The 26,354-nt window shown below is 38.9% G+C and overlaps 1 protein-coding gene across 17 annotated transcripts in view; it reads left to right on the forward strand.

Annotated features, from left to right (window-relative positions):
• Positions 1–26,354, forward strand: part of ATP2B2 (ATPase plasma membrane Ca2+ transporting 2) — a 442,035-nt gene that overhangs the window by 289,111 nt on the left and 126,570 nt on the right. For all 17 annotated transcript variants that reach the window (XM_087743155.1, XM_087743162.1, XM_087743156.1 and 14 more), the window contains one exon: positions 17,292–17,489. In XM_087743155.1, coding sequence (XP_087599281.1) covers positions 17,292–17,489 — 198 coding nt within the window. The remainder of the gene's footprint in view (positions 1–17,291; positions 17,490–26,354) is intronic.

The raw sequence follows: 26,354 nt of genomic DNA on the forward strand, positions 1-26,354 counted from the left end.
TGGTATGTGAAGAGCAAAGTAGCCTGCAAGCAGCTTAATTACCTGCCTGTTTGCAATTTGTTGTTTTCTCCTAGTACTTGTCTGATTCAAATACTTCCTGCTGTGCAATTTTCCCCCTTCATGTGGTTGCTTGTAAGGCAAAAGCTTGGCTGTACTGTTTTTTTCCTATACATAAATGAAACTGTGAATTGAGAAAGTGCTTTTGAAGCCAGGAAAATTGAACTGTAGATACCACTTTTCTTTGGTTTTGAACAGCAAGAACACTGATCTGATTGCTTGGTGTTCATTCCTGGTGCCCCAGGAACCTCCCTGTTGTCCGTCTGACACGGAGACATCCCTCCATGGTTAACTCTCTGTCACTCAGCTCAGTTTTCTGACAGCAAAATGAGTGCTGTAGCAGAGTGAGTCATGGCTGCAGAAAGCCATTTCAAGGACAAGCTAAGGGTGTTGAAGGCAGCAGCTTGATAAAGCCAGGATTCAGGACCAGTTCAAGTGTTTTCAGCCTCAAGGAATTAGACTTTAAAAAGCTGAGGCCTCAGTAGTGAAGCCAGACTTCTCAAAATCAACAAAAGCAGAATCTTTAGATGCAGTTTCTTGTTGAAATTTTGTAGTTACGTCCTATGATGTTGCACAAAGCAGCATTACATAAAGCACAGCAGATGCAGTCTGGATTCAGGGGCAGGGGGAAAGCATGTAATAAAAACCAATGTGGAGTGTCATAGCAGAGGAAAACCACTTAAAGATACATTATAAGGAAAAAGAATTTCGAACAAGTGGGAGGCTGACATGGAGCCTTAATAACTGCCTCAGCCTGGCATTGGCTTTTTTTTTTTACTGTTTAAGAAGATTTTAAGTAAGATTTACAACTTGGCATGGCATCTAATTTCTGTGACTTATCAGTCTTAGCAAGTGCAGAGTGCTGCTCCGTTAGGGAGGAAGGGGGTGTCTGCCTGCTCATGTGCAGGGAAGGGGGCACCTTAGCAGTAAGAGATGTGGCAAGAGTCAGCACTGGGCAGCATGCTTGGGCTCTGAACCGTCTGCTTACCCCTGCAGCAAAACTGCAGCTAACCTCGGAAGCGGGATCAGGCTCTAAATTAAGTGTTTATAAAGTAAAGCAGTCCTGGAAAAATCTGCATCTTCACTGCAGCTGGAAGTATGTGATGACAGCATGTATCCAGCTCAGATTCTTTGATGGTTAACCACTAAGCTGGGACACCACAGGTGTCAGCACTGGTTACCTGCCTGCACGGGCATGTGCAGGATCCTGCTGGGGCTTACACAGCTATTGCTGAAGTCTGAGGTTTACACTTTCAAGGCATCATTTTTTGAGAAAGTTGATCTGTATTGGTTCTGGTTAATGTTGATTGCATTAGTTGCTGTATTTGGTTAGTTATAGAACATTGTTAATAAATAATTTTGTATTCATAAGATAAAAGCATATTAGGCAGACTGGACTGATGGTTTTGCATCAGTTAATGATATCACCTGTCTTCTTCCACCATTGGCAGAGGAAACATTTCATATTTTACAGATACAATGTTTTGATATGGGTGAGGACGAGAAGACATGTAAGCTCTGTTAAGTGTTCTCATGCGTAGGTTTTCATCAGTGCAGATGATGGTCTTTGTGTCCGTCATCCTGACTGCATGTAACAAGAGTGCAGTAGATAGTTACCTACAGATGAAGAGCCTGTGTTTTTATAGCATTAGAATTATAACAAATGAACAAACTGGATGGATTAAAGATCATTTTCAAGACCCAGAACCTTTCATCTCAGTTCACTATGAGCAAATTAAGCATGACTCAGGATTACCATTTCATGGCAAATCAGTCCAGTCCAGAAGTAGGGGGAAAGGTGAGGGGATCAAACATAATTGGTACCCTTGTTGAATGAATTGCTCACATACCAAGATCTGAATGAAATTGTAATACCTTCTCACTTTAACAGACAGGTCTAATAGGTCAGAGTCTGGCAGGTCAGTGTGACAGGAGCTTGAATTACCCATCCTGGGCTGTATCAGTCCTCTGAGGCTTGGCAGGCAGTGAACTTCATATGCACTAAGTTTAATTGCAAATAAAGGCTGTGACACAAACAAAGCTCAGGAAGTTAAAAGATTAATGCTGTTAGAGTCTTTTTATGTTGTGCAAGCCTGTTTTCATAATAACAGGAATTGTTCATTTTTCCAGTGAGTTCTAAAATCCTGAAGGCAAATAAATGGAAAGTGGTATTGGTACTTGATATTAATAGGCTCACATAAGTCCTTTTCAAGTTTTTTGTTGGCTGCTATTTTCCCCAGTCATTAAACAAATAGAGTATTTTTCTTAAGATTTTCAAAGTCTTGCAGCATGAGCAATATTTGGTTTTCTTAAAAGGGCTTTTCTTCAGTGTCATTCATAAGCCTGCGAAGTACATAGTATTCTATGGCCAGCTTTGAAGACATCAGTTCTGACAGTGTATGGATATTGCTACAAGCTAATCTCCCAAAATTTTACTTACTTTGTGCTCATGCTTCTCTTTTAAAAAAGCAAGCAAGCAACCAACCAGCCACCCCAACAAATAGATGTGTAATGTTAAATAACAATTGTGTCCTCAGAGGACAATTTCCGTAAAGTGATTAAGAAGTTTCAAGGAGAGACTGAGGATATGCTGAGCAGTAGAAACTGAGAGGAAAGAAGAAAGAGCTATCTGATATTTGTCAGTGGCATTGGTTTCTTTGAGATAAAATGCAGGGGAAAATAAAGAATGTGGGAAAGGATTCAAGGGGAAGAGGGAAGATCTGTTAAGATGAGCTTCAGGAAGCACAGTAGGCATGGGAGGCACATAGGGAGACAGGGAAAAATGTAAGTATGTTTAAGAGAAGGGATAGCAGAATTAGGGCAATAAAATAAAAAAGTCTGCCTTTTGGAGTCCTGACTCTTCCAGCATGACCATTCAGTTAATCTCTGCTTATTGTTTACATAACCTGTAGAAAACAAATGCGTGCTCAAGATGTCTGCCTGAAAGGAATGACTACATCCTTAGCCCTGTTATTTTAAGGTGTTCGCATTTTCTGTATTAATCAAAATTATTTCACAATATAATAGGATGTTATCAGTGTTATTTAAACTGATAACGCTCTCTAAATATTGCTAAGGCATACATTGAAAGTGTGTCTGATTTTCTTGTCTTTGTCTTGTTTAGTGTTAATGTGTGTCATGCTTAAGGGATGTATTAATGAACCTTTTTTTTTTATCGTGCAATGACAATCCTCTAGGCCCAGTCTCTTCATTAATGAATAATGATGGAACAGAGTAGGCAATTGGGTCATTTTATCCTTTAAGTGCGATGAACAGTCCTGAAGAGAATGCTGCATTGCAGCTATAAGCAAAATGGTAGTACAGATGACAAAACACTTTCGAATTGTAGTCTGCATTTCAGGAACATTCTGGGTTTTAGGAACATTGCCGGTTTCCCAACACGTTTTTCTTAGGAAAGAAATCTTTTTTTTTTTTGCTATTTAAGAAAGACTTATTCCAATGCCTTCTATTCTATGAACTTGGAAACCTGACCTTCAATAAAAATATAAAGTCACTTATGCTGTGTTCAACAGCCATTGAAAAAGACTTGGGAAGGCTTCTGTTTCATAATATTTGTATAGCAGTTGGCTAGTAGTAATTTGCATAAAATTTTGGACACCAGCCTTACCGTGAATTTGGACTGATTTTCCCCAAAACATTTTGTGTGAGGCAGGAACCATACAAGAAAAATAAGCTGACTAGTTAAGGAACTATACAAAGGAAAGCCTACTCTGCTGCCTAAACAAAGCATATGAAAATCAGAGTAAGATTTCCAATTAAAGTTACTAATGGGACAAACTGACACCTCTAGGTTAAGTCATGTAAATGTTTTAAATGCTCCTTTTCTTGGGGTGACCATAACTGGGATAACTTCATTTTTTCCATCTCGTTCAGTGTAAAGAATGTAATTAAGTCCCTAAGTAGTGGTAGTGGTTATCTAAATCTATGCCTCTGTATTATGGTATAAAAGGTCTTTGAGTGCCTAGAATTCTGCTCCATTTTCATATAATAAGAAAGTTCAGTTTAGTTGCATCTAATCTTTTTGCTTCTTTTCTGTTTCTTGGTCTTTTTGTTTCTCTACTTACAAGAATTTGTTTCTAATTTACCAAATAAATTATTGTGTTCACTTGCTGCATGGTGTGTGGCTTGAACTCCAAATATCTGTATTGCCATAGCTGTGGGATGAGGAGGTATATTTCTCTAGCAGCAGCTTTGGGAAGCTGAGGTGATAGTGGTCTAAATCACATATGAAGACAGGCTGAGAGAGTTGGGGTTGTTCAGCCTGGAGAAGAGAAGGCTCTGGGGAGACCTTATAGCAGCCTTCCAGTACCTGAAGGGGGCCTGCAAGAAAGCTGGAGAGGGACTTTTTACAAGGGCATGTAGCAAGAGGACAAGGGGTAATGGCTTTAAACAGAAAGAGGGTAGATTTAGATTAGCTATAAGAAAGAAATTCGTCACCATGAGGGTGGCGAGGCATTGGAACAGGTTGCCCAGAGAAGTTGTGGATGCGCCATCCCTGGAAGTGTTCAAGGCCAGGTTGGATGGGGCCTTTGAGCAACCTGGTCCTGCTTCCACCAGTGGAAGGTGTCTTTGCCGATGGCGGGGGGATGGAACTAGATGATCTTTAAGGTTCCTTCCAACCCAAACCATTCGATGATTCTATGATTTACCTGTTCTCAGCCTGTGGATTTATTCTGGAACATCTATTCCTGATTAACTATTATGGATTAACTCTTTGTATGGATGTTCTTATTTTGGATTAAGAGTGCCTCTTCCCAGTTGAGTTGGGTTAACCAAAGCAATGAATTAATGGGCTGGAAGTAAAATGAAATGGCTAGCACGATATAAACATAGGTAGTAACTGCTGTGCAAGGAAAATGGTTAAGCTGTAAATTGATTAAATAGCTTCTAATTTGAGATCTTATTTTAAATAAAAACTTAAGCTTCCATATGTATAATGAAGGTTAATTAATAACCGTAGGGGTTATTTTTTGGGCATTAAGAAAATGTGACTTTTGTTTACTCATTGAAGCTGCCCAAGAACCTGATGCTTCTATTATGACACAATATAATATTTTGATTTCTGCTAATGTGTCTAACATTCATAAGTATTTGTAACGTGAGCACGCTTCTGCCAGAGCTTTGATGCAGAACTGCCTTATTACATTCTCTTGACTGTGTACTTGCCAAAAGACACACAAAGTTTTCAACTTCTCAAACCACAGAACACAAAATTAGAAAGATGGAAGAAGTAATTCTTAACATAAAGAACACATAGATATTATGACCAAGTAAGTGAACAGATTTGAATACAAATCTTTTCCCACTTCTGTCACCTTGAATAGAGCTTCTTTATAGGTGAGCAATTTTCAGTGGCTTTTTGGATTGCTGGAACTCCATATAGAATCCCTTGTATGCCTAAAGCGTTCCCTGCTTTTGTCATCAGTGAGAACTGGGTTTTGGATCTGAAGTCTCCTTTCAGGAGTCTCCTGGGGTGAGCTGTTGCTGCATGCTTGCTGGTTTTGTCTCATGCTTACCTCTGCTACCTTGTATTCCCACAATTTTGAGCTAACCAAGGTCAGTAGCTCTAGTTATTTGGATGCCCCTGTCCAAGTGAAAGGGTTTCCACTTCACCCCAGCAATAAAATGCAAGAAGAGATGCAGGTCAGACTCGATTTTCTACAGAATAAACAATGAAAGTTACGTACTCAATAAAGAGTAGAAAAACAGACTAATGAGATATACTATTCATCTGTGGAGAAAGCTTAGGAGCAAACCTTGGTTAAGTCTTATGTGTTCTAGAGTATTTCTGTTAAGATTTTATTTTGAAGTGGAACCAGTTTGATGTGCGTAAAAGTATATGGTGTCCTTGACTGGTTCTGACTTACACTCTTACTACAGCTGGTGACTAGGAACACCTTCCTTGAGGTACTTACTTTATAATTTAATGTAGTATTTAATTTGCACTGGAAAAGAACCCAGAGAACTTCAGTAGTGATTGTTGCATTCAGATTAGGTTAGTTATGTTGAGGGCTAATCAAGGTGATTGACAATATATGCTTCATATGAGAGAGAGTCTATTCTTTTGGGCTTTTTAGTGTGCTAAAATAGGAGAGGTCTGTGGGTGTTGTGTTCCTAATGGAGTTCTGTTGCATGTGTGTATAAGAATAAAATAATGCTGTATCCCACAGTACATCTTGGGATTGCTTTGGTCACAGTTTATATTTTCTAGTCGTTCAAAAATAAAACAGCAGTCAGGAAAATGTTGTCAGTTTTCACAGTATTAAAAAAGGCATCTCTTACTATTATCCCATTTTTATTGTGCTTCATATAAGGCTGAGAACTCTTTGGAGGAATAAGATTACATCTGTTTCAATAGTGCCATCATCTCAACTAAAACACTGCTACTGCTCTACTCTGCTGCTCTTTTACACCTAGGCAGCTTTTGCGGACTGAATTAACTAATTACAAGAAGACTGGAAAATCTTGAGATTTTCTTCGCCATCTTTTCTCTGCTTATCTAGAAAATGGGGCAACAGCGAGCTTGTTTGACTAGTTAAATTATCAGTGCACAGTGAATCTAAACTTTGACTATACCTGTGCTCAGTTATGAGAGATTCACTGTAGTAATACTCATGTTTGCTTCTTTGGATGAAATTTTACAGCTTCTTTAACTTTTATTGTTCCTCCAAGTCTTCGTGGTACTTAAGTCCACGGGAAAGGCAGATGATGATCTAAAGGATGGGTCCCACTTGTTTGTGAAGAGGATGGAGCAAATGGGTAATGCTGAGTGCAACAGTGTTACGCAGGTAACGAGCACAACAGTGTGTGTGCTATGTTAGAGGTTTCAAAGGTCTAATTATTTTAATGCTTCTGAGTAGTGGTATGTAATCCACTGGATGCTCAAAAAGCATCTTATTACCTTACTGTCTCCTCACAAGCTGAGCGTTGTGGTTTTAAGTGACATCATTGTCACTTGCAGGAGTGATAGTGGTATTTAATGTTGCTCGCGGATGGCATAATGATCATAGCACTTTGTTTTCTTCAGTGTTCTCGCCTTTTTTTAGATACCTTGAATACTTTCCTGAATAAACAGCAGCATAAGATTACACTATAGCAAATGCTGTGCCTCTTGCAAAGGCGTAGCTTGAAGTGAGTACAGTTGCTGTGTAGCTGACAAGCTGACATTACTCAGAGGAAAAGCAGATGACACTGACAAAGATAGCAATGAAATTAAGAAGAGTTGCCAAGTAGCAGCACTTTGAGGTAACACCTCAGAAAAATACAGCTCATTGCGATCTGGTTTATTTGTTGTTTTTTCTTAAGTGAGGGTAGGAAAGAATTATGCTGTGGAAGCAGACTTGGCAAAGTGGTTTTGGTATTTTCATTTTGACTCTCTTACAGACATCACAAAAATGTGTCTCTTCAGAACATAAGATTTCTTCTTCTGTTATTTATTTTAATGTAAAAGATGAAAACACTTATATGGGAATTAGTTACCTTAACCTACAAATTCCTGGTCTCACCTAGAAAAAAAACCTCTTTTCCATGCTGTTGTTGTTAGGAGAGCATGTGTTGTTATGCTATGTTACTTTTAACCTTTCCAATAGGCTTCATCAAATAAATATGAGCTATAGACCCTTGGAATTGCTTATACTAAAGAACCTATAGTGATTGCAGTGACAAACAATAATAGTAAAGATCCTTCATAAAAAGAGAGATGCATGGGACTTTCAGGATCCTGCATAAGAGCTTCATGCTGTACTGACTTAGAAGTCTCTCTAATGTGTCTTCAGCTGCATAATGTTGTCTTCTTTCAGGCCATGCTTTCCCAGTTGCACGTGCTTTATTCCTTGGGCATTTGCTTTCTCAGATTACCATGACTGTTATCCTGAGTAGACATGCTCTATAGAACAGAATAGAAAATCATGAGAAGTCTTTAGGCCACATCAGCCTAAAAGTACATTATAGTGTGGAGAAGCCAGCTGAGGCTCTCCTTAGTATATATTCAGCTGTATTGAATTTCAGTCAGATTGCCTCAGTTTCTGGGACATTTCATTGACATGTATGTCCTTTGAACATAATGTTTTACTTGCAAAACTTCAAGTGACGTGAAGTTGTACTGAAGAAACGGGAAAAACCGAAGTTGAAGGCTTTTTACCATTGTGAGCAGTAGACAGTCTACCAGCTATTTTTGTAATTGTGGATTTCTTTGTTGTGTTACTCAGCAGCAAGGGTCCCCAGGCTCAGTGTCACGGGTCACACTCACTTGCTATTGACAGTAAGTATAGGCCTGTGCACAGGCGGACACATGGCTCCATCCTTCTTTTCTCTCTCTTCTGCTAGGAGAGGATCCCAAGCATAGCCTCCACATTATTCCGTGCTCTACCTCTTGCCCATGACTAACTCCAGTACTACTGGTGATTCGGTGGTGGTTACCTGTTTGGCTGCACTTTCTTCGGGACTTAGAGGAGTGCCTGCACACATGCAGCTCCCAGCTGTCAGGAGATGCCTTCATGCAGGCACTTACTTGAGCCATATCATCAGAGCCTCCCCATGGACTGTGACTGATGGCAGTGCTTCTGCTGGGGGACTTGCATTTCCCCAGGCTGTGCTCTATCCACACAGAAAGACAGAAGCTGCCTCTGTAGCAACCAGAGTGGTTTGCTTGTCAGCAGCACTACTCAAACTGTGATTTGGGAACAGAAAATCACAGACTGATTTCAGGATCTTTTTTCCCTCCCCATCCCCTGTGGTTGCCATTAGCAATACATATGAAGTGGTGAATTTCTTTGTAGGGTCCAGTGAGCGTGATGGTAAGTGGTTATGAAGGTGTGTTAAGGAAGGCTTTCCACTTTGACTTTATTATATGCTCATTTAGTCCTTGTTCTTTTTCTTGGCTAAGACCTTGGGTCTCCTCCGTTAAACTTACATAGTTGCTCTTCTCTGACATTACCCGATTCATGTGTTAGTGCTTTTCAAGCCTGATCATACAGAATAGCCAGCGAGTGTGTCCTAAGCTGTAGTCAGGGATGCTTGATTTGATTTAAATAGTAAGGGCAAGAACAAGCTTTCACATTATCCGGAACAATGATATTATAATTCAGCATTGTAACAGCATGTTTTTGATACTATTTCCTTCGTGCTCTCCGTCAACTTCATTGAAATGGTCCTGTCTGTGTTTCAATAGGAAATCGGAGCTTTGTGGGTAATACATAAGCCTGTGCAGAGGGCATTTGTACAGTCTACTCTAAATCATAATGTTACCGTCTGTGGGAGTGAAATCCTAGCTTTCTTTAAACAACCAAAAAAGATGTTTGAAGAAACTGTCTCAAGGCTTTGATTGCCTTTTCAATTACATGCCTATATTTTTCTGGAGAAAGCGGGGCGGGAGGAAAGGAACCATTACATTCCCCCATTCCCTCTCTGCCTCTTCCAAAAAGCGCCAATACCAGTCAACCACTGAGGATATGTGGTGCTGAACAAACCTAAAGTACCCAGCATCTATGGGGTATCCCACTGGCATTAGGTTGGTTGGCTTAGCTGCAATAAAAACCTTCCATAACTTCTAGGTTAACTGTCTCTTAATGCTTGGTGAAGATCTGCACTGTTACTGCACTGTTGTTTATATATAATGTAACAAGTAATTTTTAATGACTTCTTTATTATCTAGTTGGTAATTGGTGGGACCTGGATGGTGGATATGCGTAGTAGATTATTAGTATTTATTAGTATTGCTGCCCTGAATCTGTAATGACTATATTGTACTTGAAACTACATCAAGATAGAACAAAAGAAAAGCGTCTCCAGGAGCCTGTGGCACACAAGATGAGACATTTGAAAATGGTGTAGCGATTATTGAGTGGAGTAAGAGCTCAAGAAATGATTTCTGGTGGATGATTATCTTCCTTCTCCACAACTGTACCCCCACTGACAGCAGTACATTTGTAAAAAAAAAGAAATCCTAATTCTTTCTTCATACTGGACCTCCACCTCTTGTTGAATGCTTTGTTATCAGCCAGCCTTTGCAGAAAGATTTTGTTGTTTGTTGAGGCAAGAAAAATATTACTCATCTGTTACGATGCATATCTTGCCTTTAATATTTGATGTCTCGTCTGTTGCCTTAATATTGCCTCATGGTTATGCACTGCACATAAGTCCAGTCATTAGATTATTATGAAATTGTAGCATGTCTTTCAGACGAGTGGCTTTTTTTTTTGGGCTACGTTACAGTCACTATCGCGAACCATTTCTGGTTCTGCTGTTGTTATTCATCTTATGTAAATTATGTTTCCTGATTAATAGCTTCTTTTCAGGTCAATTTTACTTCAAAAAGAAATTAGAAGATAGAAGAAATAAAACCAAAATGGCTAGATGGGGAAATGAATGAAACATGTTGTGAAGCATTCAGTGCTTCTTGGCAGTAATAAATCCTGCATGGTATCTTGCAGCTGAGTGTAAATCAGGAATCCCAGGAGATATGAATTTACTCCTTTGAACTGCCACCAAACTGTCTGGGGCAAGAACTTCAGCCTTTCACTGCCCCATAAAATTGAGATAAAGTTGCTGATGCATTTCTACAGCTAGAAAGAGAACGAGAGGTAGAAACTCATTGTAGAAATGCAAGTTGTTCCTAACATTGACATTAGATGCATCAGTCTATAAGAATATTAAGCTCTTCAGTTACTTTATTTTTTAAAAAGTCATGGATTTAGAGATGTATTTATGTACTTCGTGTGACTTCAGAGTGATAGTTTTGATTGCAACCTATAACAGGGATGGTTTATATAAGGGCTTTTGTAGTCAGCTTGCTGCTTTCAGGTGCTGAAGGGTGGTCCCTGTATTGTGGGGTGGCAGCTGAAACCATGACAGAACTCAAGAGGGTAAGACTTGGCCAGTTCTTGCTGTTAGATGTGAAGAAGGAGGATGATTAATGAGGAGATGGAGGGGAAGTTAGTTAATTTCCAGGTTCTGCCAGTTCTGTGCCCTTCTTTTCTGTATGTTGGCTATTTAGATCTAGCTGTAAAGCATTTGACTCAAGGAGGTTCTAAATTCTGCAAGGGTCTCTTGGCAGAACTGCCAAATGGACTCATAGAAATAGTAGCAGCAGCAACGTAAAGCTTACAGCATGCATGCTAGATGATTTGTAATTCCAAAGGCTTTTATTTTTTGGAGAAATTTCTTAAAATTTATGTAAACAAATGTAAGCAAGTGATATTAATGAAAACAGGTAATGAGATTTATTGCACTTTACAGACAGCTTTGTTGTTCCGAGATTAGAAGGAAATTGTTATTTGTTGAAGTTCATTCACTAGTAAAATGCAAATTCAGCTTGCTGAAACTAGTAAATGCTCTCATTAAATATTCTCCTATTGACAGAATGGATTCTTTTAACTGACTGACTTTTAATATGGCCTAAACAGAATTTCAATGTACTGCATTCAAAAATTTTTCAAGCAACTTATATGATAAAACTGGGAGGCCACAGAGGCATGCATTTTTTGTGTTTCATTTTTGGCATGTGTGTTAGGTGTTTTTGTTGTTTTTTTTTTTTTTAAAAACCATCTTGTGTCAGTAAAACAGGTAGTTTAATGCAATGTATATTTATGTGGCATAACTTGTGCCAAAGCAGGTGTTTGTTTTACTTAAATACCCTTTAAACAAGTGTCATTAAGACTTCATGACCTAATGAATACTGATGTTAGATTACATCATAGTGTGCTTGATGACATCATTATATATAAGGAACAGAATAGACCTTCCTCAGGATTTGATCAAAACCATAACAGTAATCACAGTTTACTGTGCACATCTCCTTGCTTTCTCCAGTTTCTTAGGTAGGGGCAGTTTCCTAAGGGAGATTTTGGAAACTAAATCTGTTAGTTACTAGCTATTCATTTGAATTGAAAATTTGACTTTTTCAGCTCTTTCACTCACTAGATAGATAATACTTCTTAGATTGAAGTGGAAGAAAAAAAAGGCCTGCTGTCACCTCTAGCTTTATCAAGAGAGAAGAGCAAAATAGTGCACACAAATTTGCTTCCAAAGGCAGAGTGTAAAATCCCACTAAAAATGTTGAATGAGATTGTGGGTTTGAATTTTCTATGTTACAACAGAAGTAACTGGGTTAATATTTTTAATTCACGTTATGAAGTTCTAAGAATCTATGCAAGAGCTGTAGAAGTTGGTGGGGCTGGGCAAGTTATACTAAAGCGTTATGTAGCAGTGGTAATGGCAGGGATTGTTTCATAGTTAAATGTGAAATAAATGGAATTGGTGAAACAAGGCAAAGAAAATGAAATAATTGTCAAGTTCATACGTTGTGGTGTTTTACTTTTTAGGTTCTCTGAAGACCTAGGTAATGTGATGCTAGAAATGTGCATCATTTGAGAACAGAGTTTGAGACCAGGGTCATAGGAGCTTATGAGATAAAATATAGGTTTGTGTTCTCCTAGGAAGAATTCATGCATGTCACATCTAATTGTCATTAGAGTTCACTAACCAAAATAGTTGGTTTACCTCTATCCATTAATTTCAATAGCAGTTCAGCATCACTGTGAAGCCTTTACTTCCCTTGCTGAACAGTTTTTTTGCCTTTGAAGTTACATATGCTGTGATTTTTAAATTACATTACTTACAGTTTTTGCCATTTGAAATTTTTATCTACTTTTCTGGGTGCATCAGATAATGTATGGAAGAAAGTAAGTAATGAATGGTTTATTTGCACAATTAGTGTAAATGTAAATTCTCCATCTAATAAGTTAAGCAGATGTGAAACATTCTCTTAAAAGTTTTACGGGTGTTTTTAGTTGCTGCTTTAGTAGTGATGTTCTTTTGCTATTTTTGCAGCATCAAAATCATTCTGTTTGTCATGCTCCATTTGGTTGCAGTGGAGATTACTGTCGGAGAAATACAATTTTCCAGGAAGCATTAATTGAAATGATGGTTTATATTCAGCATGCAGTAACTGACAGATGTAGATAAGGAACAGAGAAAATTCATTAGGTGGCATTTCTCCAGTTTTTTAAATCTTTTTAATCTTTTTCTCCCTCCAAAAAAGCAACAATTAAACCAATTTCTGTATAAAGGCATGCCAGATGAAATCAGAAATGCATTTAATATACTGCACAATGTTGTAGAAATGTTTCCTATGCAATCACTTCCGTTCTCCCACAAATTTCAAACAAATTTTGGGGAAAATTTTTGGAAACTGAAACTTTAAGAAATTATTCAAGTGCTGGAAGCTTCAGTAATAAATTTTCACAATATTTCCTAAGTCTGTGTGTACTATTCGTACATAAATTTATCCCAAATCTGCATAATCGTTCTAAAACCCTTGGGTCAAGCAAAGAAGTGTTGTGCAGCTTCAACATAGAAAAGCACTTAAAAAAAAAAAAATTCATGCTTGTGTGGACACATGAACATAAAACCAGCCAGTCTGCGGCTTATTGTTATACAGAATAGAACATGGAAGGCTTCTTCTTTTGCCAGCAACATATGAAGTCTGAAGTCACATTGAACTGGTATCTCCATTCATTTTTTTTAGTCCCCACTGGTGGTTCTTAATTTCCTTAGATGTTTTATATCTTCATATAGAAATGATATTTCAAATTACTTTCATTTGCAATGTTCTTCCATTATTGTCACAGGACTCAATGCTTAAGGGACAAGCGAGAAATAAAAAAAATATTCAGGAATATTAATGGAGTCAGTACATCTAATATGAAAAAAAAAACATTAAAAAATCTAGCAGCAGGAAAGCCACCTCCTGGTTAAAAGTACTGGTGAGGACAGATGTCCTCTTCCAGATCTTGCTGTGCTAATTGGCATTTTTACCATCTGTACTGCCTGTCAGCGTGCGCTAGCTGGGAAGCAGCATCCTGCAGATCTGCCAGTGCAACAGAACGTGTGAGTGACCTCTAATCCTTTTCAAACAACTAAGTTAGGCTTCCTCAAAACACCTTTAGGGCTATTTAAAATAATTCTTCTGAATAAAGCAGATTATTTGAAAAAAATAAGGAGCGCCCCCATTATACCCACTGCTGGCAATAGTATTGAGAGTTAATGGAAGCTTTTGCAAAATGAACATCTTATGTTGCCTCAGATTCTCAATCACGTTTCCCTTAGCTGTTCTCTCTTTGTATAACTTTGGCTTCTCTATGTATTTTATTGTCCCTTTCTGACTTTATCTCTACAGTAACGCTTAGGACTATTATGTGATTTCATCAATTGGTCTGTACATTTCTTCATTCCATCCTTTCCTTTTTCTCTCTTTCTAAATACAGGAGTTTGTTAGTTTCTGGTGTTCAGTGGGAGAAAAAACAAAACAAAACACCACCAAAATTTTGCTGAACAGGTTTTTTGAGTGATAGCCAGATCTCAGGAGAAGGGAAACCTTTTCATTTGAACTGAACATTGAATTTAATTTTCCAGCATTTCTAAATGATTTACAAGAAAATGCATTTGATAATTAAAGATGAGCATGCTCTTATTTTTAGGTGAGACTGACTTGGTGATTAATTTCACCCAGACCTAGACTTATAGCAAAGAATAAAATCACACACACAATTTACCCTTGTCTATTTATGGGTCTTAAGGAAGATAATATTTATTACAAAAAATGAAAGAGCACAGTTAAATAAAATTTGACTAAATTCCAACATAGGTTACTTAGACTATTGTCTGGAAGATAACGGTGACCATAGATGCTTTAAACTATCATCTGGAAGATAATGGTGACTCATAGATGCTAAACCTCAACCTTATGGTGTCTAAATGACCAATTTTTGTCTTAGAGAAAAAGCAGCTCTTTGAGTTCCAATATCTCTTTTTGCTTTGGAGGCTTCTTAGTATGTACATGTATTTATATGTACATTATGGTCAGTAACATAGGACAGCTTATGTGTACTTTTTGTGGCCTCCTGACAGTAAAGTATATGGCATAATTACAAAGTCGTGAATTCATCATGTCTAGGTAAATATAATTAGGATTGTTGAAAAATACCGTGGCTGTTTCCTGTACTATTTCAGCCATCCCTTTCATGCTGTTGAGTACCCAGTCAACTGCTTACCTACTGGAGCTGGCACACCACTGTGCACATATGTTCTGTATTGGAAAAGAGGCATTTTTTTAGACATCTCTTCCTTCCACTTTCCAATGTGCTTTTGAGTTTTTTCTGTTTCAGAGTTTCGTATTGCTGCTTGTTGATGCATTATATGAACGTTTCTGCCAAAAATCCCTACCACTATCAATGCTGTCAATGTACTTTCCTCTTTGTGTTTGAAGTCACTGCTGTATTTGGAGTAGGTTGTGTTTTGGGGGACTAGTGCAAATTGTGCATGCCATTTTTAGTGAAAATCCTTCGTTATACTGAAGCTAATCGGACTGCCTTTGGTCTCTGCTAAAGGATTGTCCCTATGTCAGATCCCATCAGTGGTGGGTGACTCCCCTGATCTCTCACATGCATTGTCCTAAGTTCTGTGATCTGCATTGGTTCACAAATGGGCAACTACCCAAATGGCTCATAGCCTGCAATTCATATTTCATAAGGGAAAGTGTTTTGCCCACATTGGAAGCTGACTGGGAGCTCGTGGAGGAGCTGAGAGGTTTGACGTGTTACTGTCTGAACCATGAAGAATAACACAGACACACTTCATAGTAGCTGGAACCTGTCTGTTAGAGCGTCACTAAGCACTAGGTACTGAAAATTAAATGAAGTGAGGTAATCATAACTACAGCATGCCTTTATCTGGGAGAGAAGGATAGTGTTTCTTAGCAGCTGAAGGTGAAATGAAAGTTTGATGAGCTAACCAAGAGCCAGAAGCTACACAACAGCTGTAATTATATACCTTAAGTGAAAGGTGAGTCAGCATCTTTGCCTGTAATGTGGCAGGATTGATATGTTCAGAAAAGCATCGATTTGGTCTTGAGGAAGTTGGGCTTGGGTCTGGTGCTTTCATCGGAGAGGTGACTTACTGGCACGTTGCCTGCTGCTGGGAACGAGACACAACGCTGAGTACCATTAGCACATTAGGATTCTTTCACTTGGCATCTTGAAGAGGCTATTAATAGGGCTTTCCATTCCTGAAAGGTGTTGACATGCTTTGGGGAGGGAAGGACTTACCCTGAAGTGCATGAGGAGAGGAATCCTTAGAGAGTGGGATTGATCATTTCCTCTTGCTCTTTTGCAGGCACCTTTGTAGTCCTTTGAGGTCAACTCTCAATTTAAGTATTTTCATTGTGTCATGTTAGTGTGAATAAGCATGAATAACTACATTGCTGGTCACATTCAAAACCTACAGTTTTGTAAATGTTCCAACTGATGTCAAATATTATTTGACAGATCTATGTAACCGCTTGTTTTATTGCAGGTCTTTATGCTGCTGAGAGTGGTGTATGAGCAGTTATTCTACCCGAACGGTGTTTTTTTTTTTCCTTCTCCCTACCCTAAGTATGTTTTTTTTTAAGGCACTAGATGTGCATACATTAATATAATTAAAAAAAACACCTAAGTGTGGTTGTTCAGTGCAACCACACATTCTTACACTGCATCCTTGAAATGTTCTTAAGTTGAAGTATCATGCAAAATACATGCATTTTTATATCTATTTAAGGAACCATATTGTTTGCTTTTTACTTTCTTTGCATATATAACCTGTCACTTTGGCTGTGTTTTTTCAGTTAACACAAATTTGATGCAGTTCATTCCAGTGATTGTGTGGCAGTACATATGCAGCAAGAGAGGTTGCTCTGAAGTAGAACATGACATGCTTTATTGATTTATACTTGGAGGTCATAGACCTGAGGTCATATGAAAGACATGTATGCTTCTTCTCATGATATTACCAAAAGCTGCCAACAGTTATTCCAACTTCATCCCAAATATAATTTATTTGTGCTTTATGATCTATTTTCAGAAGTCATTGCTTACATGTATGTATGTATCTCTATACATAGGTCTTATTAAAGTAAACCTACTAATTCAAAGACTTTTTTATGATTAAAACTGGCAGAAATTAGTACTAAATAGAGTTCATAAGGATTCTGTTCAGAACATAAGGACAAATCACCTTGCAGAAGCAAAACTTAAGTGGAAAATCTACCTATTTGTTAATAGGTGGTACAGCTTGTAGTTGTTCTTGGAGAAATAATTTATAGAAGTGCTGATATAAGTGGGCATTTTCTATTTCACTGCAATTTTAATTTATTTTATTTTCTTTTATTTTATTTACAGGATTAGCTGGCACTGCTGCAGACCTAGAAAAAAGAAAGCTTATTTTTGGAAAAAATTTTATACCTCCAAAGAAGCCAAAAACATTTTTACAGCTAGTCTGGGAAGCGTTGCAGGATGTGACTCTTATAATCTTGGAAATTGCAGCCATCATATCTTTGGGGCTTTCGTTTTATCAGCCACCTGGAGAAGGGAATGAAGGTAAAATCTTTTTATAGAAGTCATTTGTATAAATTTAAGTAAAACCAGTCCTGTATCTCAAATTAATTCCATCCCCACCCTCCAGAAGGTCACTAACAGAAAATTTCCATGTGGTTTGTTCCTATTACCATTACATCTGGTACTGACATATTTTTTGTATGCTTGACATTTCTTTATGCAAATAGCTGAACCTCGTGACGTGTGCTAAACGAGTTAAAGAAAAATCATAATGTTATAAAACTGGAGTATTTTTGTTTCTGTTTTCACCTTTGAGCTCGTGTTTGGTGTTTGTTTATTCATCTTAGATTGTTGTTTACCACATTATATAGGAGAAATATGTAATTGCTTATATAAATAGTGTATCCTATATACATGGACAGGTCTTCAGCTAGTTTATACCCGCTGAAGACTTGAACTTAGTGAAATTCACTCATTTTAGTATTTTTAGTGATATAGCTAAGGCTAGTGAGCCTAGCTCAAAAGGGAATTTTAGATACTAGGTCATGTTACTTATAAAGTATATACTGCAGAATCCTTCTGTGATATCTGTAGAAAGTTTTAACACCCTGCCCCCTCTTCCTCCCCCGCCCCCCCCCCCCCCGCTTTGGAAAGGACTCTTGAATTCTCATGCTTAAAATATTCATTCCTCTACATGAATGCAAGATTTCCATTTCTGGCAACTGATCCAGATTTCGCCCCACCCCCTGCTCTCTCATAGACTTATAAAGCTGGATAAAACATGCTGTGTGAAGTGACGTGAAACGTACGAAGAATGTCTTCCTCTAAATATAGCCTTGAAATGCTTTTTACATTTGCTTCAGTTTTCTTTGGCTACTTTCCTTGAAGACCCTTCCTTCTTCCTTTTCCATTCACAAGCAGAATAAGTGCATAGCTCTCATAGCATATTTATGATTCTTTAATCGTTTATATATAATCAGGAATCCTTTATTACTTTCTTACTGAATTTTGAATACGTGACTATTGATTCAGCAAGCGTCTGATTTAGGCATGAAAAGATAAAGGAATAATTTGTTTTTTAACTGAAGAAAACATTATTTATTTTATTACTTCATATAACTGGACATAGTAGAATACCTTGGGGACATTGTAAACCATGAACGATGCTTTACAAAATTAGGATTTAGTTCTGCAAAGTTTTTTCTTAGGCATAAATCTAAAGACTACCTTCTTACTTTTTAATTTATTTGGTGGGAAAGGAATTTTGAAAATAGGATTGTTACAGGTTTTAGGAAGAGAAGAGTTATATCCTCAGCCAATGTTTTTTTTTAAATTTTCTTATTATTTTGATACTGCATTTAAAATGTTTCTTTTCCTATGGGAAGGTATGGCACATCTGATATTCTGAGGCAGTCTGAAAAGCTCGGCAGCACAGCCTGGGAAAAAGTGTTTATGTTTTCCCACAGCACAGTTTTTTATCCAGTGGTCACTGTTTTCCCTATGTTTTTAGAATTGTTTTCCTGGAAGGTTTTGCCATGTTTTACACAGGGAGAATAAATCAAGTTAGTGAATATCTTTTAATCCAGCTTTTTGAACACATTGTAAACGTCCTTCACGTTTTTTGACGTCTGTCTTTGTTGAGTGGGTGCATAAATGTGGGAGATTCTCTTTCTTTTTAAAATTAGTATATTCTAAACTGCTGCCAAGGATACCTACAGTTTATTGGTAGATGTCCTTTTTAAAGAGTCATAAACATTGAAAAACTGACATACTAAGTTTGATTTTGCCATTGGTGAAGTGGGGTGTAGTCATACTTGAAATTGATGTGATCGTTTTGCATAACCTTCAGTAACCAATTATAAAATAAAATTATATGTAGACTAATGTTGAGTGAAATTCAAATGAACTTTTTATGAAGAAACAAAATATGCTGTTTTGCCTACACTTAAGCCAATTTATTGAACAATTTAAACTTATTTCTTGAATTGAACATGAACCTGGTTTCAGACCAAACATGGGCCTGAGGAGACTGTCGTTCTTTGAAAGAGCAGCAACTCGTATGGTGTCATGTGAAATGTCTGCTTACCTGTCTAAGTCTCATATTCATTATACATTCCTTTAGATTGGTCCATCTGTGCATTGCTGTTGTACCAGAGAATATGGAAAAAAAAATCATATAATATATAATGTCCTCGCAGTAGTCTGCATTGTGCCTGATCTCATTTTCTTGAGGTGAGGGGGTAATACTGCCTGTGGGATGTAATAGGGAATCCCTACCCAGTGGCTGGGATAAGTGACAAATGCTCCTTTGGGAAGCGTGAAAACCTATATTTTCCGCCTCTGACTCTTCCCAGAATGACAATTATTCGTTGAAACGTACATTTATTTGCAAGTTTTATGTTTTTTCTTTAAAAGAATATGTTTTCTTCTGAAAATACAGCCCAGTGTTAGGAAGGGGAGCTGGCATTTCTTGCTGTCTAGTCTTGAACTTGCCCAACTCCTCCACAGCCTATTTTAAAAATTTCTCAGATGGTTTCTGGATGAACTTAGTAGTTTTGCTGTCCCGCCCCCTGCATGATGCCTTTGTGGGGAGCAGGTGAGAGGCAGTGCCATTCCCCAGTGCTCAGATCTCTCCTAGATCTCTTCTTAGAAGCAGTGTGGAGGGGCTGCTGTGCTTGCTCGCAGCTGCTGCAGCTTGGTCCATGGGCTGACTAGCTAATGGTTAGCTTTGCTGAAAATTTTAGAAACAATTTCTCTTTCTAGATGATGCATTCTTACCATTTTGTTTGTTTGTTTTTATCTGTCCCTGAAAGTTGTTGGTATTTGCTTTTCCTGATTGATGGCAATGTGAAGTAGAAAGCTTGTGACATTCAAATTTGTTTACAGCTCAACAGAAGTCCCCTTTGTGTAACAGGACACTACTTTTTGATGCACAGTTGTTTTATAGTATATAAGACAGCCTCTTCTTTTGAATTCTATTTTTTCTTTTGTTTTTCAAAATGAAAATGCATTTCATTTTCATTTTGAAAATGAATCAAGAAGACTGTTCGCCTTCCCACACTGATTTGCCCAGTCATTACTGCTAATTATGCAAACTCATCAACTTAGTATCATTCACAAGGACCTTCCACAGTCTAAAAACGATTGTAAACATAAACTCAGTACTGTTGCAATGTAAAAGACTTAAAGAAAAAAAAGAAAAAAGAAAAAAAGATGAAACCTTTATGAGCAGAAAGGTATGAGACACTGTTGGTAAGTGGGATGGCAAGGGGAGATGATCGAGAACAGCCAATTTCCATGTGGGTTCTTGGCATATATAGTGACACTGTATCTTTCTTATTACAGTGAAGTTTGTACTGTGAATTGGCCTCACACAGCACAGGGTAATTGTGCTGATTCTTTGGTCATGGCTAAAAGTGCCTGTGATCATCTTATGCCTGTTTGATGACTTTGAGATCTGTGACTAGGACAGGATGGTGAACAGAGCGTGAGCCTTTCTGTTGGAGACAGAACTACAGAGACACCTGGGATTTAGTGTAAGGTGAAAGGGGATGTTTCCACAGAAATAACTTTGTCAGTGGCAGAAGCATTAGCATTAGCCAAATGCTTTTTTCCCCCCCTTTGGTCAGAAAGGCCTTGGTCTATCTTCAGGAGCAACTTGAATGAGAAGTCTGGCCGGGGAGTTGTAGCTGAAGCCATAAAAGATGGTATCTTGGGAAGTATCAAAGAAGGATTTGGACAGGCTGGAGTCTATGACGAGAGCTGGATGTCTTTTATTTTCTGTTATTGTCAAATACACAAAGAGACCCAAATAAAAGACAACAGTTGTGTAGTACAAGTTTATTAGCAGCCACCAAAGGGGTGGAAGAGCATCTGAAAAAGCTAGTGGAAAGAAGGCTGTGATTTGATTTAACCTTCTCAGTCCTTATTGGGAGCAGAGCCTTGTGAATATTACCCAGTTGTAGCGAGTGGTTGTGCTGTGCTGACTTGTACTGCACAGTAAACCCAGACATTCGATATTTCAGGGCTCTGCCAGGCTTCCTGGCAATGCCTCTTCCCTGAGCCATGCACCTTGCAGCAATGGGGAGGGAGTGTAAGAGCTGAGGGAAAAATTGAATTTCTCTCATGCTGGACATTTCGATAGTCAGCACTTTTAAAAAAACATTAAGTTTACATGAAAGCTCAAATAAGAAAGGGGTAATGGAAGTAAGATTTTACAGAATGTTTAAAACTGGCCAATTGTTTTATTTCAGCATTTTTGATTGACACAATACTGTCTTGCAGTATTTCATTTGCTTATGGCGTAGGACTAACTTGAAAAGTTGTGACCATCTAAAAGTGACAGCCTTTCTTCATAGGAATAAGGGATAATAACATGAAAAGAAGAGACCTTAAGACACAGTGTTAGGGAAACACCACCTTGCGGATTTTTTTAATCAAGCATATGTATACACTGCATTTATATCTAATATATTTATATCTGCCTTTCACATATCCTAAACTGTTATCTACCGATGACCTTATTAGTTAACATAATAAGTTGAAGTCATCTTTATTTTTTAGAATTTGTACAACTCTTTCTTTTTGGACACCTGAAACCTACTTTAATTTTTGAAGGTGTATCAGAATTAGCATTTAACTGGTTTCTGCAGTGTAAGTACAAAATATTTTTTTCCTGAGGCTTTTGAAGGAGGAATGCATGATAAAATCCACACATCCAGAAAAAATTACAGTGCATTAATTGCTTCAGGAACCTTGTCTAAGGGTATAGTCTAATGTATGTATATGTTAGCGTGTTTTGCTGTATTAGGCAGTTATAAGCTCAGAAGTTCGTTTTCTATGTGCATTTTTAGATTGGCTATTATTTCCCATTTTAAGCCATGAATGTTGATACGTTGCCAAGTTAAAGTCCTTTGACTGTAGCATAATTGCATTTCCAAACATCTGTAACACAATTTGTTATTATCTTGAGAAAAGTAAGTACATTATTATCTTCTGAGTTGCATTCAGTTTACACTATTCTATTGGAAACAATTGACATTTCTGCAGTTTTGAAGTATCCGTAGCAACCTTTCTCAACCAATCTTAACTGGAAGAAGCAGTAATCTATTGCTGATAGTACATGAAGTTTTTGTTCTACTACAATTCTTCATTTAAGATACGGGTGAATCTTGGAAAAGCTGATTTCATTTTCTGCTGCAGTCACAAAATCTGATCTACATGAATTACTAGATAATAGTTTAGTTTGCTTTTATTGCTTCTCCAGAAGCCAGTTCAGTTCCCGTATTTTCATATTTCTTAGCAAGAGTGAAAGTTTCAAGAATTTTGTTCTCAGAAGCTATGCTAGAGTTGTTTTTGTGATCTGCTTTGCATTCCCTTTTACTGTCTGACAGGCCATTAGGAGCAATTGAGAACTTCTGCATAAATTATTGTCAGCCCTGTGGCAATTACTGCTCTCATTACTGATCCACACAGAATCATTTTTCCACTCTTTCAAAAAAGTGCAAAACTGCTGCTGCATTTTAGCAGATGTATTCTGAGAGAAAATTGCTGGTGCAGATGTAGTCTCTACTACAGTGATGATCACATAGGGATGCGACTTAGGCAAGTGAAAAATACTTTATTCCTCAGAACAAAATCCTTCTGTGTCCTGGGTTAATAGATTACAGACTCTGTTTGTTCCCTGAGCAAACAGAATATTGAGCCTATGATATGTAAGAGGATTTAATGAATATATGGGATGCTGGCTTCTTTTTTTTTTTTTTTTTTTTTTTGTTACATAGATTAGGGTTAGTCTGGAACTATATTTGAAATATTTGCCTTTGTATATCAGTGTATGGTGAAATTTTGTATACAGTTTGTAAAGTATCAAATGTCCAGCATTTAAAGACAGTGTATGAATAGAAAAAACTGCTTAATGAGATCAAGTATGTGGACCGTGGTCTCAACCGATCACATTGCTTGTGGAAATGAAACAACCTTTGGGAAAGAGAGCTTAGACTTGGTCAGAAGCCCACCAAGGGCGTGAGAAACGGCAGTGCTTCTCTGTCACCCCTAGATTTCTCCTTCATTTTGGCTGTAGATCTGAAGGAATCTCCTGCCTGTTGGTTTTGGGTATTTTGGGGTTTTTTTGACTGTTTCCCCTTAGATCTCTGCTGAAACAGTCAGTTCTTCTTGCAGGAGTGAATTAATTGCAATTTGTAATTCTTCTGTGCCTTTCTGAAGCCATCTTCATACAGTCTGCCTGCAATTCAGAGCAAATCAGCAGTATTGCCCAGCTTCGGTGCATCCCCCATCTATACCGTTGTTGAACTGCTTAAAAGTGTTTAGTTTTCTGCTAACACCATCACTAGCAATTTCTCAGTCTTCTCGAATCCTCTCCCTTGTTACTATCTTTCAGGCCTTCTATCACATGTGGCTCCTATTACCCAGTTGCAAAAAACACTAATGTCAACACCTGACAATCATTTACTGTTTACATGAATGTAACAAACCTTTTAACTTTTCTTCCTTGAATTCAGTTTCCTTATGTAGATTACAAAGGGGGTAAAAAAGTAGCCTGAGGTAAAGTGTTTTAACATCCCAATGTTCACTGTGAAGCCACAGGCATGATGTCTGTTTTCAAGTGTACAGTTCTTTGCAGCTTTGGGGGGGGGGCAGAGGAAAAGTCTTTTTGGTTGAGGTAGTGTCTGTTAAAATTCCCAAGGCAAAACTCTGTATTGAAAACAAAGTTAAATGATCGGTTACATTGCTTAATACTGCTCAGTGGAGGATTGGCTGGATTAGCCTTCCTCTTACTCATGTAACAAGTTAATGAACAGGAAAAAATATAGAAACAGGGCACAGTCCCTTGAAATTTGGTCCTCCCAAGGCACTTGCATTAAGCTGCTCAGGTCTGTGGCTGGGGTGCCTGCTGACCTCTCACGACTTAGTTTTCTTACAAGAGACTGTATTTCCTGGGGTTAAACCACTCAGTTGTTTCTTTATCATTCCTATAATGTGCCACGTTACTTGGTCAGTGGGGACGTAAGTTGGATATTTAAATCAGAAAGGGTATCTGTATAGTTGGAGAGAAGATACAGTTGATCCACAGCTCCCATGAGGATGGGTGCTTATCTTTATGTGCTGAGCCTCCCTGTTGAGGTAGAACTCACTTGTACTCATGGTACAACCGTTCTGTGTCAATCTAGCAAATCTTATGCTCATAAGTGAACCTGAACAAGTACATGTGTATGAGTTGAATGGACAGCAGGTCACAGTCAGACATGGAAATGCAAGAGCCAGCACACTCATCAGTGCTGGATTTGCCAGATAGCTGTAAAGGTCTTCACTACAGAAGCAAAGGCAGGTATGTGATGTTTAGACAAAAACCTCTATAAAAATCAGTCTGAGGGGAAGAAAAAAACCCCAGACAAACAACCTACTCCCCACCTTGTCTGGATCTATTGCTCGGGATCTGAAAAGCTGTGCTGTTCTTGTCTTCTCTCATGTTACTGCCTATGAAGATATGACTCGAAATATGTCTCTTGACATTTCATCAGATTAAGCAAGTCTGTAGAAATAAGTCACAGTGGGAAAGATTTGGACCAGCCATGAGTGCAGGTATCTGTGGAAGAAAGTGGAAGAAAAGTTAAAATTTTGTATATCCACCCGAGGATAATGAGGGAGCTGGCAGAGGAGCTGGCCAAGCCACTCTCCATTATTTATCAGCAGTCCTGGTCAACCGGGGAGGTCTCGGATGACTGGAAACTAGCAAACGTGACGCCCCTCTACAAGAAGGGTCGGAAGGAGGATCCCGGGAACTACAGGCCTGTCAGCCTGACCTCGGTGCCGGGGAAGGTCATGGAGCAGGTCATCTTGAGTGCCATTATGCAGCAAGTGCGGGACAACCGAGGGATCAGGACCGGCCAGCATGGGTTTATGAAAGGGAGATCCTGTTTCACTAACCTGGTCTCTTTCTATGACAAGGTGACCTGCTTAGTGGATGAGGGGAAGGCTGTGGATGCTGTCTACTTGGACTTTAGTAAGCCCTTTGACACCGTTTCCCACAGCATTCTCCTGGAGGAGCTGGCTGCACACAGCTTGGATGGGTGTGTTAACTCTACGCTGGGTTAAAAACTGGCTGGACGGCTGAGCCCAGAGAGTGGTGGTAAATGGAGCCAAATCCAGTTGGCGGCCGGTCACGAGTGGTGTTCCCCAGGGCTCAGTGTTGGGGCCGGTCCTGTTCAGTATCTTCATTGATCATCTGGACGAGGGGATCGAGTGCACCCTCAGTAAGTTTGCAGATGACACCAAGCTGGGTGGAAGTGTCGATCTGCTGGAGGGTAGGAAGGCCCTGCAGAGGGACCTGGACAGGCTGGACCATTGGGCTGGGGCCAACTGCATGAGATTCAACAAGGCTCAGTGCCGAGTCCTGCACTTGGGTCACAACAACCCCATGCAATGCTACAGGCTGGGGGAGGAGTGGCTGGAGAGCTGCCTGGCGGAAAAGGACCTGGGGGTGTTGGTTGAGAGCCGCCTGAACATGAGCCAGCAGTGTGCTCAGGTGGCCAAGAGGGCCAATGGCATCCTGGCTTGTATCAGGAATAGGGTGGCCAGCAGGACCAGGGAGGTGATAGTGCCCCTGTACTCAGCGCTGGTGAGGCCGCACCTCGAGTACTGTGTTCAGTTTTGGGCCCCTCACTACACGAAGGACATCGAGGTGCTGGAGCGTGTCCAGAGGAGGGCAACGAAGCTGGTGAAGGGTCTAGAGCACAAGTCTTATGAGGAGGGGCTGAGGGAGCTGGGGTTGTTTAGTCTGGAGAAGAGGAGGCTGAGGGGAGACCTTATTGCTCTCTACAGCTACCTGAAAGGAGGTTGTAGCGAGGTGGGGGTCGGCCTCTTCTCTGTAGTAACGAGTGATAGAAT

Source organism: Nipponia nippon, unplaced genomic scaffold (assembly GCF_047370975.1).
Source record: "Nipponia nippon isolate SJK-2023a ecotype South Korea unplaced genomic scaffold, ASM4737097v1 scaffold_9, whole genome shotgun sequence".
Lineage (NCBI taxonomy): Eukaryota > Metazoa > Chordata > Aves > Pelecaniformes > Threskiornithidae > Nipponia > Nipponia nippon.